The sequence below is a fragment of the Bubalus bubalis genome, chromosome 4 (assembly GCF_019923935.1).
Source record: "Bubalus bubalis isolate 160015118507 breed Murrah chromosome 4, NDDB_SH_1, whole genome shotgun sequence".
In the NCBI taxonomy this organism is placed as follows: Eukaryota; Metazoa; Chordata; class Mammalia; order Artiodactyla; family Bovidae; genus Bubalus; species Bubalus bubalis.
Window position 1 is genome coordinate 129,730,446 of NC_059160.1, and position 16,907 is coordinate 129,747,352.

A 16,907-nucleotide genomic window follows, 5' to 3' on the forward strand; every position below is an offset into this window, starting at 1 on the left:
CAAAAGCAGTTCTAAGAAGGAGGTTTATAGCAATACAATCCTACCTCAAGAAAGAAGAAAAGCATCAAATAGACAACCTAACTTTACACCTAAAACAACTGGGAAAAGAAGACCAAAAAAGCCCCCAAAATTAGTAGAAGGAAAGAAATCATAAAGATCAAAACAGAAATAAATGAAAAAGAAAGTATACTAAAGATTAATAAAACTAAAAGCTGGTTCTTTAAGAAGAACCAAAGAATAAGCCTTATCTAGACTCATCAAGAAAAGAAGAGAGAATAAATCAAATCAACAAAATTAGAAATGAAAAAGGAGAGGTTATAACAGACAATGCAGAAATACAAAGGATTTTAAGAGACTATTATGAACAACTAAATGGCAATAAAATGGATAACCTGGAAGAAACTGATAGATTCTTAAGAATGAACCAGGAAGAAATAGAAATTATGAACAACCCAATTATAAGCACTGAAATGGAAGCTGTGATCAAAAATCTCTCAAAAAATAAAAGCCCGGGACCAGATGGCTTCACAGGAGAATTCTATCAAACATGTAGAGAATAGCTAATGCTTATTCTTCTAAAACTCTTTCAAAAAATTACAGGGGAAGGAACACTTCCAAACTTGTTCTACAAGGCCACCATCACTCTGATAACCAAAACCAGACAATGAAAACACAAAGAAAGAAAACTACAGGCCAATATCACTGATGAACATAGATGCAAAAATCCTCAGTAAAATTTTTGCAAACAGAATTCAGCAACATCAAAAAGTTCATACACCACAATCAAGTTGGGTTTATTCCAGGGATGCAAGGATTCTTCAATATATGCAAATCAGTCAGTGTGATACACCATATTAACAAATTGAAGATAAAAACCATATGATCATCTCAACAGATGCAGAAAAAAGCCTTTGACAAAATTCAGCACCCATTTATAATGAAAACTTCAAAAAATGGGCATAGAAGGAACCTACCTCAACATAGTAAAGGCCATATATGATAAGCCTACAGCAAACATTATTCTCAATGGTGAAAAACTGAAAGCATTCCCCCCTAAGATTAAGACAAGGGTGTCCACTTTCACCACTATTATGCAACATAGGTCTGGAAGTCCTAGCTACAGCAATCAGAGAAGAAAAATTAATCTAGATCAGAAAAGAAGAAGTAAAGCTCTCACTGTTTGCAGATGACATGATACTGTACATAGAAAACTCTAAAGACAGTGAAGTAGCTCAGTCATGTCCGACTTTTTGCAACCCCATGGACTATAGCCTACCACACTCCTCCGTCCATGGGATTCTCCAGGCAAGAGTACTGGAGTGGGTGGCCATTTCCTTCTCCAGAGGATCTTCTCGATTCAGGAATCGAACCCAGGTCTCCCGCATTGTAGACAGACACTTTACCATCTGAGCCACCAGGAAAGTCAAGAGAAGAAGAAAACTCTGAAGATAGTATCAAAATATTACTAGAGCTAATCAGTGAATTTAGCAAAGTTGCAAAATAAATACACAGAAATGACTTGCATTTCTATATACTAACAATGAAAAATCAGAAGGAAAACTTAAGGAGTCAATCCCATTCACCATTGCAACAAAAAGAATTAAATATCTAGGAATAAACTTATATAAGGTGACAAAAGAACTGTACACAGAAAATTATAAGACACTAATGAAAGAAATCAAAAATGACATAAACAGATGAAGAGATATTCCATGTTCCTGGGTAGGAAGAATAAATACTGTGAAAATGACTATACTACCAAATGCCATCTACAGATTCAGTGCAATCCCTGTCAAATTACCAATGGCATTTTTCACAGAACTAGAACAAAAAATTTCACAATTCATATGGAAACACAAAAGACCCCAGTAGCCAAAGCAGTGTTGAGAAAGAAGAATGGAGCTGGAAGAATCAACCTTCCTGATTTCCGATTATACTACAAAGCTACAGTCATCAAGACAATATGGTACTGGCACAAAACCAGAAATATAGACCAATGGAACAAGATAGAAAGCCCAGAAATAAACCCATGCACCTATGGGTACCTTATTTTTGACCATAGAGGCAAGAATACAATGGGGCAAAGACAGCCTCTTCAATAAATGGTGCTGGGAAAACTGGACAGCTGCATGTAAATGAATAAAATTAGAACACCTTCTAACATCATACACAAAAATAAACTCGGGAAGACAAATTCAGTAAGACATAGTGACTCTGCATCCAGAAATCTTTTAAGAAAACTTTACCTTTTATGTGTAATTTTACATTACAAAACGATCTTGAAAATTTTTAATCAGAATTTAGTAATTATTTACATCTTCTTGTCTTCAGTTGCATCTCTTATCACTAAGTAGATCTTCACTTCCCTTACAGGGCAAGATGGCATGTTTTATTTGCATTGTTGATAAAAGAGGAGCGACTTGAATGAGATAACTAAGTAGCCCCAATGTCTGACATAAGTCCTACATACTTTTATGAGATTTTTTTCTAGAGGAAACATCGTGCACAGTGGTCACATTTCAGTTGAGCCTAGTAAAACTTGAAAGAAGATGGTTAAAATAGGTTTGTCAGAGAAATTAAGTTGAGATGATGCAGGAATCTAAAATGACGATATACTGCTTTGCTGAAGGGAAAATCAAACAGCAATGGTTCCAAAAGATGTTTGTGTTACGTGGCAATTCAGTATTACCCAGTTTCAATCCTTGCTCTGGCCAACCAGTCCCTTCCTTCTTCTAAGAAACCCCATTTTTGTTTTGTTAAGCACATGACTTATTCTTTGTTCAGTAATTTAACCATGTTAGTAGGTAAGTCAGTAAGAGTAAAGTATCTGCCCTATTTAAAGACGCTATTAGATTCTAAGCTGTTGGGGGGTGGTGATGGAGAGGAAGTTTACAGGAAAGCGGTCCTGAGCTGTTTCAGCCTAGTTACTCAGATTCCATAGACATACAGGGAAACAGTGAAGTGTGCCAAATTATATGGGCAAAAGCATGTGGGACGAATGTGTTGATAGGTCGTTGAACATAGGAATAGCAAAACAAATAGCAGTATTTAAGGAGGCTTCCAAATTAAACATCTACTTCAGATTAAAATGAGTGTCTCACATACATGTGTCACAGGTTGAGGTCCTTAGTTAAACATGATGAGCTAAAATGAATATCACATTGGCTGTGCAGCCTGTAGCTTCCTCCTAGGGGAGGGCGATTGACATAATCACAGATCTGTCTAAGGAAGGCTGGATAATATTCATCTCTGCATAAAAAAAATGTATTCCAGGAAATTCCCGGGTGGTCCAGTAGTTACGACTCACCACTTTCCCTATAGAGGCTGCAGGGAAACAAACAAACAAACAAAATTGGTCTGAGAAACAAACAAACAAAAATTGTTCCAGGTGATTACTCAAAATAGTATTGACTAAGATGAAAATCTTTATATTGACTTATACTGGATAAAAGTTCAAACCTTAATGCTTATCTTGGTTGATTTTAGATTTATCGAGTACATACTTAAACACATGCACACCTACACTCTAAAATTAATGCATGTAAAACAATTTTGATTTTTTTTAGTTGGCAAATGGATGGATTTATGGAGAAATATATTCAGACTCATCTAAAGTTCAACCATTAATGAAGCCATATAAACTATTATCTGAAAAGGTGACTTTTTTTAAGTTTACATAGCTTTAATTTGGGGGTGGAAGTTTTTGCTATGTAAATTTCTTATTAAAATGTCTTCTCAAAGGTCTCCTTTTTACATTTTTTTTGTCTTCTGTCTTTTTCTTCATAATCCCATTTTCTGTCAGTATTTAACTGGTTATTCTCCTTCCTTTGTAATATTCTTGTTTTTAAAAAAAATTTTTATTCCTCTCCTATATATTTAAGAACTTTAGAAAATATTCTTATCAATCTAGAGTCTTTTGTTAAGTTATAATGAAGTAATATATTTTAATATTTTTATTATTTATGTTTTCATGTACTTTACTTCTGTTGGGGGAAAAGCAGTATCTTAACAAATGAACTGTAAAGGATTTTCTGGCTCCCTGCTTATAGAATAAGTTACTTCTCTGTTTATTCAGATTGTAGAAAAGCCATCAAGCACATGTCATACAATCTGGAACTTTTTCCTAATAGCGATCCTGCTTTCTAGGGAAACTAAAGAAAATTAACCTCATGCTATAGTAAGCCAGGATCCCTCTTAGCAGCCTTAGTCAAACTAGATTTCAGCTCACACTCTGCTGTTCAGAATTGTTACTTTCCTTTTATATTTTTAAATAAACAGTGGTAATCAAAAATGTTTAGGTGAAGGTAGAGTATTTCAGAACAAAGCATTAAATATTTTAAACTTTTATATAGGTTCATAATATGCCATCCTTTTATCTTTTTTTTTTTTCTTTCTAGGAAAAAGAAATTTATCGCTGGCCAATCAAAGAATCTTTAAAAACTATGCTGGCTTGGGGATGGAGAATTGAAAGGACCCGAGAGGGAGACAGCATGGCCCTTTATAACCGTACTCGTCGTATTTCTCAGACAAGTCAGGTAAATATCACAGTGATGTTTGTGTCATTTTAAAATAATTTGAGTATTTCATTTAATTATTGTGTTTTCCACAACAACTCATTTGAAAATTCTGAAGACTAATATAAAGTTTAGAAAGTCTACTTTTTCTTTAAGTAAGCTTAGGCCTTGGAGTTTATCTGTCAGGCTGTACTTCTCCTGATGGTATATAAAGGAGTACCTGGTGATAAAGTCTTGAAGGTATGTTAATAAGTGAGTTCCTTACCTACAATTAGGTTGTCTATTAAGGTTTTGTCTCCTTGCCAATAAGAACTGCAGATTGGTTCTTAGGGGCTAGTGGAGTGGTCAGACAGTAGTGATCTGGATCTAAAGCTTCCATGGATGTACTTGCAAAGGGAAGATATACAACTGGACAGGCACAGCAGGAATGAAAGAGCACACTGTTAGTGGGCCGAGTCAAGGAAGTCAGTCAACTGAGCAGAGCGTGGCTGTGGGGCTTCTGTGCTCAAGAGGGCACAGAAAGGACAGCCTTGATCTTGAGAACCTTTGTTGTTGCTGAGTTGCTAGGCTGTGTCCGACTCTTTGCAATCCCATGGACTGCACCGTACCAGGCTTCCTTGTCCTTCACTATATTCCAGCGTTTGCTCAAAGTCGTGTCCATTGAGTCAGTGATGCCATCCAACCATCTTATCCTGTGTCTCCCACTTCTCCTCCTGCCCTCAATCTTTCCCAGCATCAGGGTCTTTTCCAGTGAGTCAGCTCTTTGCCTCAGGTGGCCAGAGTATTGGAGCTTCAGCTTCAGCATCAGTCCTTCCAAATCTTCTGGGTTGATTTCCTTGCTGTTCAGGGGACTTTCAAGAGTCTTCTCCAGCACCACAGTTTGAGAGCACCAATTCTTCAGCACTCAACCTTCTTTATGGGCCAGCTCTCTCATCCATACATGGCTACTGGAAAAACCATAGCTTTGATTATATGGACCTTTGTTGGCAAAGTACCAAACACTTTGCCTTCTTGCATTTCTTTTTCTTTGGAATGGTTTTTGTCACTGCCTCTTGTACAGTGTTATGAAACTCCATCCACAGTTCTTCAGGCGCTGTCTATCAGATCTAATCCTTTGAATCTGTTTGTCACTTCTACTGTATAATCATAAGGGATTTGATTTAGGTGATACCTGAATGGCTTGAGTGATCTTCCCTACTTTCTTCAATTTAAGTCTGAATTTTTTAATAAGGTCTCATGATATGAGCCGGAGAAGGCAGTGGCACCCCACTCCAGTACTCTTGCCTGGAAAATCCCATGGACGGAGGGCCTGGTGGGCTGTAGTCCATGTGGTTGCTAAGAGTTGGACATGACTGAGCGACTTCACTTTCAGTTTTCACTTTCATGCATTGGAGAAGGAAATGGCAGCCCACTCCAGTGTTCTTGCCTGGAGAATCCCAGGGACGGGGGAGCCTGGTGGGCTGCCATCTATGGGGTTGCACAGAGTCAGACATCACTGAAGCGACTTAGCAGCAGCAGCAGCATGATATGAGCCACAGTCAGCTCCAGGTCTTGTTTTTGTTGACTATATAGAGCTTCTCCATCTTCTGCAAAGAATTTAATCAATCTTATTTTGGTATTGACCATCTGGTGATGTCCATGTGTAGAGTTGTCTCTTTGTTGTTGGAAGAGAACCTCTCCTTGACCAGATACCAGCTGGCTCTTTGATTTCTCCTAGGAGCTAAACCTGACCTTGTCCCTTTCAAACTGCTTGGGTTACTATATTTGGTTTAGCCAAAATATTGTGTTTTTTGTTGCCATTTATATTGATAACATTTTTGAAGAAAGAAAATGAAGACACTCAAAGCATGTGTTTCACAGACTTCACATTTGAAATATACTGTTAAATAGATTTAAGTTCTGATTTGGGCCTACTCTACTCAGTCACTCAGTCATGTTTGACTGTTTGTGGCCCCGTGGAATGTAGCCCAACCGACTCTTCTGCCCATGCAATTTTCCAGGCAAGAATACTGGAGTGGGGTGCCATTTCCATTTCTAGGAGATCTTCCTGACCCAGGGATTGAACCTGGGTCTCTTGTGTCTCCTGCATTTGCAGGCAGATTCTTCACAACTAGCACCATCTGGTAGCCCAGGTGCATATTTTACATCAAATTCTCTTAAGTATCATGAACATAGAAGTTTGTAAAAGCATACTTTTCCTGTTATCATGATTGCACATATTTCTAACTAAATTCCATTTTGTTTTAATCTGTTTAAACAAATATTGAGCACAAACTGAGTCCCGGGCCATAGGAATATAAAGATAATAAGATCTGATTCTGTTCCAAAAGACTCACAGTTTGGTGTCAGAGACAATCAGGTTAAACCTACTCCAATGATAAGATTTAGGCTAGTGATACATACAAGATACTCAGAGTGCAGAGAATGGAATTATCTGGGTTTTTATTTTTTTCCCCTCTAAATTGTATAGGAAATAAGGAAATTATTACATAATGGAAGTGATGTGAAGCTTTGCCAGGAAACATAAATTCTCCCCCACTCTTGATAGCAAAAATTATGGGCTCTAATTTAAAACTGCATGTGTTGAATGAGAGCATGCCCTTTGAAATAATAATGGTCCCAATTCTGTGAGCCAGTACTAAAGAGTAGAAATGGTAGAAGGCAGATAAGAAAAAAGACCTTCTCTTAGCCAGAAAAAACTGGGCCTATATAGCATGCTGGAGCACAGCGCAGAGAAGGCAAGGGAGGGGCTGCAGCAGAATGAGGGGAACTCCATTCTCTTGTTGCTGCCTTTGCCAGATGTTTTCTCACCGCTGGTGTCAGAGTGGGTAGGGCCGATTGCTAATTAGCCTCTCCCTGTCCTGTCTCTAGAGTATTTCTGGAATACCAGCAAAGGAAGAGAAGCAAAGGGCCATTCTATGGTTTTAGCCATGCTCACCTGAAGATTAAAGTAATTGATGGGTTGCATACTTTTGCAAACACCCCTGAAAAAAAATAAACAAAAACGGTAACTGATGATGAAACATAACAAGCTCCAAAATGGTTCTGGATCATGTCAGATGTAAAATCTTACCCCAGATTTAAGAAACTGATTCTAAAACACTGAAAGTCATTACAGACTCTGTAAATTATAAGGTATAAACTATAACCAATCCATTGTCAGAAAAGGATTACCTTTTTCTTTAACCCCAGGAAAATTCATTGTTTTGCTGAATTAAACTTTTCTCGAGAGTGCTAAAAAATGCTATGTTGTGTTTATTTCCTTTTTTCCTTACTTCCCCTTTAGCTCGTAATGTAGTTTTCAGTGCCCATTAAGCCCTCAATAAATATGATTTTATATGATACCCATATAACCATCACTTAAGTCTTACTGATTTTCAGTGACATGTGTGATATATGACATATATTGTTAAACCCCCTGTGTCATTCAAAAATATTAGGAGGTGCCTATGCTAGATGTATGGATTAAGAGGGACAGCCCTAGAGGTAGGCTTCAATCCTGGGACTTCCACTCTGTAGAAATAAACTGCTGGGCATATTACTTAATCTGTTTACCTCAGTAGATGGTAACTCATGATTACCATTATTATTTACATATTTTTAATGTCAGGAAGCATTTTTTCAAAGGTAAATAAAAGAGCTTGTTTGTGTTTGTGGTACTTTGACTTTTAGTAAAGAAAGAATATTTCTATCAGTGTCAGAAACAGAAAGCAGCAAATTCTGCAAATATATTTATAATCCTTGTCATTATTTTCACCCTAACATTATTGAAACATAATCCAATATAATTTGAAATGTTAAAATGGATTATCATTTCTTAATTACTAATGTTACAGTATTATCATCTTTTTCAGTTATCATCTTGCCAAGCTTCTTAATGTCGTTCTTCTCTCCTGTATTGATTTCCCGTGTGATTATAAAGATATTTTCTATTATGTAATAGGTACACTCTTGAATAAATTAAGGAACACTTTTGATGGCATCACTTTATATTAAGGACTATATACTTGGATGAATTGAGATCACTTGTTGACATGATTCTGAGCCAGTACGCTTCATTTATTTCTGCTGGGACTCAGCACTGTCTCTGCAAGGCAGAAGTGGCCTGTATTTAACTCAGCAAGATCTGGGTTTGAAATCCTGGCCTCGCTGTTGAGTAGATAGCTTTTTTATGAGCTTGGGCATACTGCTTAACCTTTCTATGCTGCAGTTTTCTCCTTTTAAAAATAAAACAGCAAAGAGCATCTAATTTACAAGATTATTGTGAGGATTGCATCGTAATGCTTACAAATCACTTAAAAGTGTGGTGAGCATATATTGCAGTCAACATTGGACCTTACGATCATTGTAAGCATGATTTCAGGAAATGTACTACTCAATTACAGTTTTATAATTTGCATATTAAGATAATATATGGGCATAGACAAAGCCAATAACTTGATAGAATATAGAATAGAGTGTAGACCTATATGTGCTGCTGCTGCATCACTTCAGTCGTGTCCGACTCTGTGCGACCCCATAGACAGCAGCCCACCTGGTTCCCCCATCCCTGGGGTTCTCCAGGCAAGAACACTGGAGTGGGTTGCCATTTCCTTCTCCAATGCATGAAAGTGAAAAGTGAAAGTGAAGTCATTCAGTCGTGTCCGACTCTTAGCGACCCCATGGACTGCAGCCTACCAGGCTCCTCTGTCCATGGGATTTTCCAGGCAAGAGTACTGGAGTGGGGTGCCATTGCCTTCTCCAATACCTATATGTAGAATCTATCAATAAAATATGACACAAATCAACTTATCTATTAAACAGAAACAGATGTGCAAACATAGAGAATAGATTTGTGGTTGCCAAGGCGAAGGAGTGGGAAAGGGAAGGACTGCGAGTTTGCACTAACAGATGCAAACTATTATACACAGACAGGATGGATAAACAGCACAGTCCTACTGTGCAGCACAGGGAACTATCCTCAGTATCCTGGGATAAGCTATAATGGAAAAGAATGTGAACAAAGAATATATATAAATGTGTGTGTGTGTAACTGAATCACTGTTGCACAGCAAAATTAGTGCCACATTGTAAATCAATTATACATTAATAAAATAAAAAAGAATGAGTGTAAAAATGCTGACAGAATTAGAAGTGGGGAGATCTGATTCGAGGTGCTAAACTGGTGAATTTTGACTTGATAGTCACATCAGCAGAAAAGGAGGACATTTCTGGCAATTTAAGGTGTATTCCATAGGCTCTTAATAGTTACTTTTTAGCCCCAATTTTATTTTCTTGTATCTGGTTTTTATCACGCATATAGAATATACATTATTTAAACAAATTTTAAAAATAAGCTTCTAACCTAAGAAGGAGAAGAGGATGAGTAAAATTTGTTACCTCAGTTCAGTTCAGTTCAGTCACTCAGTCGTATCCAACTCTTTGTGACCCCATGGACTGCAGCATGCCAGGCCTCCCTATCCATCACCAACCCCTGGAGTTTACTCAAACTCACGTCCATTGAGTCGGTGATGCCATCCAACCATCTCATCCTCTGTCGTCCCCTTCTCCTCCCGCCTTCAATCTTTCCCAGCATCAGGGTTTTTTCAAGTGAGTCAGTTCTTCGCATCAGGTGGCCAAGGTATTGGAGTTTCAGCTTCAGCATCAGTCCTTCCAATGAATATTCAGGACTGATTTCCTCTAGGATGGACTGGTTGGATCTCCTTGCTGTCCAAGGGACTCTGAAGACTCTTCTCCAATACCGCAGTTCAAAAGCATCAATTCCTCGGTGCTCAGCTTTCTTTAGAGTCCAGCTCTCACATCCATACATGACTATTGGAAAAATCATAGCTTTGACTAGACAGACATTTGTTGGCAAAGTAATGTCTCTGCTTTTTAATATTCTGTTTAGATTGGTCATAACTTTTCTTCCAAGGGGCAAGTGTCTTTTAATTTCATGGCTGCAGTCACCATCTGCAGTGATTTTTGTGCCCCCCAAAAATGAAGTCTGTCACTATTTCCATTGTTTCCCCATCTATTTGCCATGAAACAATGGGACTGGATGCCGTGATCTTAGTTTTCTGAATGTTGAGTTTTAAGCCAACGTTTTCACTCTCCTCTTTCACTTTCATGAAGAGGCTCTTTAGTTCTTCACTTTCTGCCATAAGTGTGGTGTCATCTGCATATTTGAGGTTATTGATATTTCTCCTGGCAATGTTGATTCCAGCTTGTGCTTTGTTACCTATCTTGAACTAAAATATAGGCTAGGATAGAGGAATGATTCATTCATTCTTTCAGTAGATATTTCGTGAGCACCTTCTATGTTCCATGCACTGTCCTAAGCTTTTCAGATAGTTCCCTGAACAACATAGACAAACACCTCTGCTCTCACGGAGTTTCCTGCTTATGGGGAAAGTAAACAATAGATTTAAGTAAATTACATGTTATATCACAATATGATCAATATTTTGGAAAAAGAAACCCGCATGGAAAGGCAGATTATGAGTGTAGAGGAGGGAGCTGAATAACCTGTGGGGATGAGTTGCAATTGTATATGGTGTTATCAGAATAGATTTCATGGAGAAGATAAATTGAATAGAGTTGGGAGAGTTAGACATATCCAGGGGAAGAATGTGACAAGTCATGCGCATGCTCTGAGGTGTGGGAGTAGCCTGACTTTGTGAGAAACAGCAAGGAATGCAGTAAAGTTGGAGCTAGGGACCAACAGCAAGATGGGAGGAGAGGTCTCAGGAGCCAAATCAGGCAGGACACAGGGGGCCATTTTAAGATATTTGAGAAGTGCTTTGGAATCAGATATAATTAATTTAAAACCTTGATTCTGCTGTTTACTATTCACATGATGGTCATTAAAATTATTTAATTATTCTGAATCACTTTCTTTCTCATTTTAAAGTGGCAAATAGCAATATCTCCTTTTCAAAGTTGTTCTAAAACTTGAATGAAATAATCTATATGCTTTATATATAACCATTCACATGGTGATTGTTATTTGTTGTTATTATTATTGCTAAGAAGACTAGAGTTAATTAAATTCTGAATGGGTACATATTCCAGGTAACTTGAGATTATAGAAGAAATTGGCCAGTCTTCTGATTTCTGCATATATAAAGAGGAGAAACAGGTGATGAAAACTTTTAAAAGAATCTCTCTCTGAATAGAGAGATGTCTACTTGCATTCTTTAAATCAGTCTCAATAATTCAATGTAAAACCAAGAGGATATACGTTTCAGTTATATAAGCAACATGGTCTAAGAGGATATTAAATACTAAGAATTTTATTTTAGGAACAAATAATGTTATCGACATCAGCTGTATTTTATTCATTTATTCAACAAAAGTTGCAGAGAGTCTAATACTTTTTTATTAGTTGTAAGACATATGATTGCTCTATCTCAATATCTGTGAGATTGGCAATCATTTTATAATCCTAATTTGATGAAAGATGGCCTGTGCCAGACTCTGGGAATACTAAGACAAATACGACTTAGTCCAGGCCTGCAGATTTTTACTGCGCTGTGGAAAGGCTTATAACTCAGGGAATAACACAATAAATATTTTTGGAAGTATATTTCTTACAATAGAGTAGAGAAGGAATCAGAGAAAGGGGAGATAGAAGGCTGAAAGAAACTCCTTAGAAGAAGTTGTATACATCCCACAAAACAAAAACATTAAATATCTAAGTTAGAGCAAAGACAGTGGTTATGGAGGGAAGCGGTTGTATAGCAGAGATGTTTTTGTGGTAGAAGAGATGGAATTTTGTGACTGATCCATAATAGCAATTGAGGAGGAATAATCAGAGGTGGTTGCCATGGGTCTGGACTGGGCAACCTGGTTGGGTATGGTATGTGAAATGAGGTTAGTACTGGGCGGGGTGGTAGCAAGGAGCAGATAATGCTTTTGATTTTAGATTTTGTGTTAGGCACAATTTTGGTTTACAAAGGTGATCCTGAGTCACCGTCCTCTTTGGAATGGTTGCTTTCCTGAGGCTTTGCTATTTGGCCTATAAAGACATTTATAAATACTGACCTCTTATTAGCTAGTATTTGTGTGAGGAGAAGTAAATTTCACTACAGCTGATAAGAATTTATAAGAAACTCAAGAAATCAATTATCCTTTGACTTGAGTAATATTTCAGAATTGTGCACATCCCGAGCATTAACTCTTTGGATTGGCAGACCCTAAGATATTGGGATGTATTATTCAACCTGAAATAATTGTCAGACACCCAAATATAATTTAATCTGCTAGATAACATTTGCAAAATCTGCTTGTTTAGCTATAGCCCATTTTATCTGAGGAGATGGTGCATTTGAGAATTTACTTGCCTTATATTTTCATGGTAACTCTTAAATCTCTCTCCACTGGGTTTTCTCATGAGATGTTATTTGTTGTAAATTACCTAGGTTTCTGTAGATGCCGCCCATGGGTACAGCCCACGAGCCATTGACATGAGCAATGTTACACTATCCAGAGATCTGCACGTGAGTACTTTTAAAAATACTCTGCAAATTTCATTTTTAAAAAGTATACATGCATTTCCTGCATGTATTTTACAGCATGAATTATTGAATGTACTGATCATAGAGAAGGTCCGTGGAATTTATTGATTATGTACCCTAAGCTTTTAATGCTGTGATAGTTGATAGAACTTTTTCAGGGTGTTTCCTTCAAATAATATATTTTCTTTAAAGATCATATCTATTTATTAAAACCCTTATATAATTATATAGAAGAAGAAGAAACTAAATCAGTAATTTATAATGCTCAAAGATCATTTTAATTACTCATGAAAAAATATGTGTTATAAGTTGGAGGTCTCCATCCTGTGGGATCTAATGCCTGATGATCAGAGGTGGAGCTGATATAATAATAATAGAAATAAAGTACACAGTAAATGTATTGAGCTTAAATCATCCTGAACCCCCTGAGTCTATGGAAAAATTTCTTCCATGAAACCAGTCCCTGCTGCCAAAAATGTTGGAGACTGCTGTTCAGTTCAGTTCAGTCACTCAGTCGTGTCCGACTCTTTGCGACCCCATGAACTGCAGCACACCAGGCCTCCCTGTCCATCACCGACTCCCAGACTCCCCCCAAACCCATGTCCATTTAATCAGTGATGCCATCCTCTTCCTCTGTCGTCCCCTTCTCCTCCTGCCCTCAGTCTTTCCCAGCGTCAGGGTCTTTTCCAATGCGTCAGCTTTTCGCATCAGGTGGCCAAAGTATTGGAGTTTCAGCTTCAACATCAGTCCTTCCAATGAACACCCAGATCTGGTCTCCTTTAGGATGGACTGGTTGGATCTCTTTGCAGTCCAAGGGACTCTCAAGAGTCTTCTCCATAAGTTGTTTATTTAACCAAACTGACAACATTTTGCTTGCTGCTGCCATAGTTCTCTTTTGTCAACAAGGAGCCTACTGTGAAATGCCTGATTTGAGTGAAAAGATAAAATTTGTTACCACAGGACATAAGTTGACAGGTCAATATAATGATCACACAATGACATTGGCATTGTTAGTATCATTCTAAGAGAAGTAAGTATACAAAGATAAAAATCTAAGATTATTAAATCTTGGGCTTCCCTTTTGTCATTTTCTGGTATGAATGTGTTAAAATGACATAGTAAACTTGTCTTAAGTGAAAGGAATCTTAGAGGTAATCTTGTCAAAGTCCAAAGGCCACAGAAAAAGTTAATGAGCCTCCAAGGTCTCTCACCTAGATTGGGACAGACATTCATTCAATCTGTTCATTGGATGTTCCCTGTGTTCAGTGTTTATTCAGCAAGGTTTAATCATCTTGTAAAGCTTTAGAAATTGAAATAAGAACTTGTAAATGGACATATTTTTAAAGTCCGTAGCTAGTTTGAAGTTTCATTATTAAATTAATAAAACACGTGTCTTTAAACATTTCAAAGAACAATGACCTTTCCCATCGAATCATCTCTGGCTATTTACTACTTTATAATTTCACAGATCATTAGAAACCTTTGAAATTTCAGATTATAAATAATTTTCTTTTAGATGTATTTTAGCACTAACACACTATAATTTACTCATTTAAAACATGTTTGTTATTACATATTGGAAACCAAAATTATCTTTTTCTAGTATCCTTTTAAAGTATAACTTAGTTGCAAAATATTTTGTTTGTTTAAGGCTATGGCAGAAATGATGGCTGAAAACTACCATAATATATGGGCAAAGAAAAAGAAACTGGAACTGGAGGCCAAAGGTAATATTTTTAAAAATCCTTGTTAAAAAATGACCAGAGGTTGAGTCTATGAACGTACGATAAGGATAAAGTAGTCTTTTTGGCACAAGAGCTCATTATATCTTTAGTTTATTAGAATGGTTCAAATATAGTTATAATAGTTTCAAGGTGGAAATGCTATTTCCTGATTCCTTATTGCTAATATATAGTTCCTGATGTCTCAGAATTTTGATGGCCCATCAAATGGTCTCTCTTGTCCATTTTAGCCTGTAGATATCTATATTTCTCATCCTTTTAATTAATTAGATCTCCTTCAATGATTCCACCCCAGCCTAAATATTTCTCTTATTTCATTGTATCTCCTATCCTCGGCCTCATTGTTTTGTTCAGTCCAGTTGTGTACTGTCTCTTACATGCCTTTGCTTGCCCTTTCCTGCTGTTTTTGTTGAATACTAAAATGACCTAATATTCCCTTAGTCATTTCTAAAATCTTTTCTTAATTTATTAAGAAAATTATATTTCTCAAAAATAAGTATGTAATATTTGCATAAATATTTTGTTCAGTTACATGCATCTTGTACTGATCATCTCTTTCATTGTTATTTATTCAGCATTAGATTATATGCATATTGTTTATGTTTGTGTGTGTTCTCTTATTATCTTCTATGTGGGTTTCTTTTCCCCAATGAAAATATAATTCAAGCTCAGGGCTGTAACTTTTATGATTTTTGTCATCCTTATTGTATAGCTCTGGATACCAGGAAGCTCTATTTCTTACTTATTGATATAGGTAAAAGTATGGAGGAAGATCATTTTGAAGAGTGAGAATATGTCATAATGAAAGGAATAGGTTTCATTGGAGGATAGTACCAGGTACTAAGCACTGGGAAACAGAATCACACAAATTAAAAGTGGTCATAGGAATGAACAGAGAGAATTTCATGTACCAAAATTGCCTCTTCCAGAATTTGGCTTAGGGCTAGGCCCATTTTTCTAGAAACATCCTATAAATGTTTGTAAAATGAATGATCAGCTCTTTGGTTGACAGATAGATGTATGAATAGATAGAAGGATGGGTGGAGAGCAGAGTCACAGTATTTTCACTTAGTAAAGTTCTTGGGGCATTGTCCACATAACTAGTTAACAAAGTTACTCTTTGTTCCATGTGCAAATTACATGACAAATTTAGTTTTTCTTTTCCAAGTATGTTTCAATTACTATGGTTTGGTTATGATTAAAAGTAATTAATCAGACTATATGTAAAATAGATAGCTGGGCTTCCCTTGTGGCTCAGCTGGTAAAGAATCTGCCCTCAGATTCTTTGTGGAAGACTTGGGTTCAGTCCCTGCGTTGGGAAGATTCCCTGAAGGGAAAGGCTACCCACTCCAGTATTCTGTCCTGGAGAATTCCATGGGCTATATATAGTCCATGAGGTCACAAAGAGTCAGACAAGACTGAGCAACTTTCACTTCACTTCACTTCAAAATAGATAGCTAGTGAGAAACTGCTGTATACTGCTGGGAGCTCAGCTTGGTGTTCTGTGATTATCTAGAGTGGTGGGATGGGAGGGTAAGAGGCAGGTCCAAGAGGGAGGGTATATGTATGTGTGTATACACACACACACACACACACACACATAGATGATTGACTTCATTATACAGCAGAAATGAACATAACATTGTAAATCAACTATACGCCAATTAAAAAAAAAAGTAATAAGCAGCTATCTTACTACTTCCTTCTAAGTAAGTGCGCTACAGTCATCATTATCCTGTAATTTCTGAGCCAGCCATTAAGTGCCCTACCATCAGTGTTTTCTTTGAAGGACATCACTTGTAAATGAGGCATCCGTACCTCTGCATCCAGCTTGTCTTGATTCAAATTCATTGTGTGGAAAGACGAACATGGTTACAGCAAAGGGTAAAAGATGAGGTGGCAAAATTAGTATTCTTACTCCTTTCAAAGGAGACAGTGAGTTGTTTAGCATTAAAACAGCAGACTAGTAGGAGAGGTGTTGAAATGCAGAGCACTGGATCTTGGCTTTTAAGTATTGCGGCTGATAGAAGGGAGAAATGAGTCTTGGAACCAGAGAGGCTTGAGACTGTGGGACAGTTTTAGGACAGAAACTCCAGGTGTATTTTCTCCACTTTGTCTCTCTCCTGGAGAAAGCCAACTCATGTCTTGACAAC

The 16,907-nt window shown here is 37.2% G+C and overlaps 1 protein-coding gene across 1 annotated transcript in view; it reads left to right on the top strand.

Annotated features, from left to right (window-relative positions):
• The window catches only part of RYR2 (ryanodine receptor 2), an 829,832-nt gene that overhangs the window by 624,217 nt on the left and 188,708 nt on the right, over positions 1 to 16,907 (top strand). The window contains exons 55-58 of the mRNA XM_045165522.1: positions 3,567 to 3,656; positions 4,398 to 4,535; positions 12,917 to 12,994; positions 14,664 to 14,739. Coding sequence (XP_045021457.1) covers positions 3,567 to 3,656; positions 4,398 to 4,535; positions 12,917 to 12,994; positions 14,664 to 14,739 — 382 coding nt within the window. The remainder of the gene's footprint in view (positions 1 to 3,566; positions 3,657 to 4,397; positions 4,536 to 12,916; positions 12,995 to 14,663; positions 14,740 to 16,907) is intronic.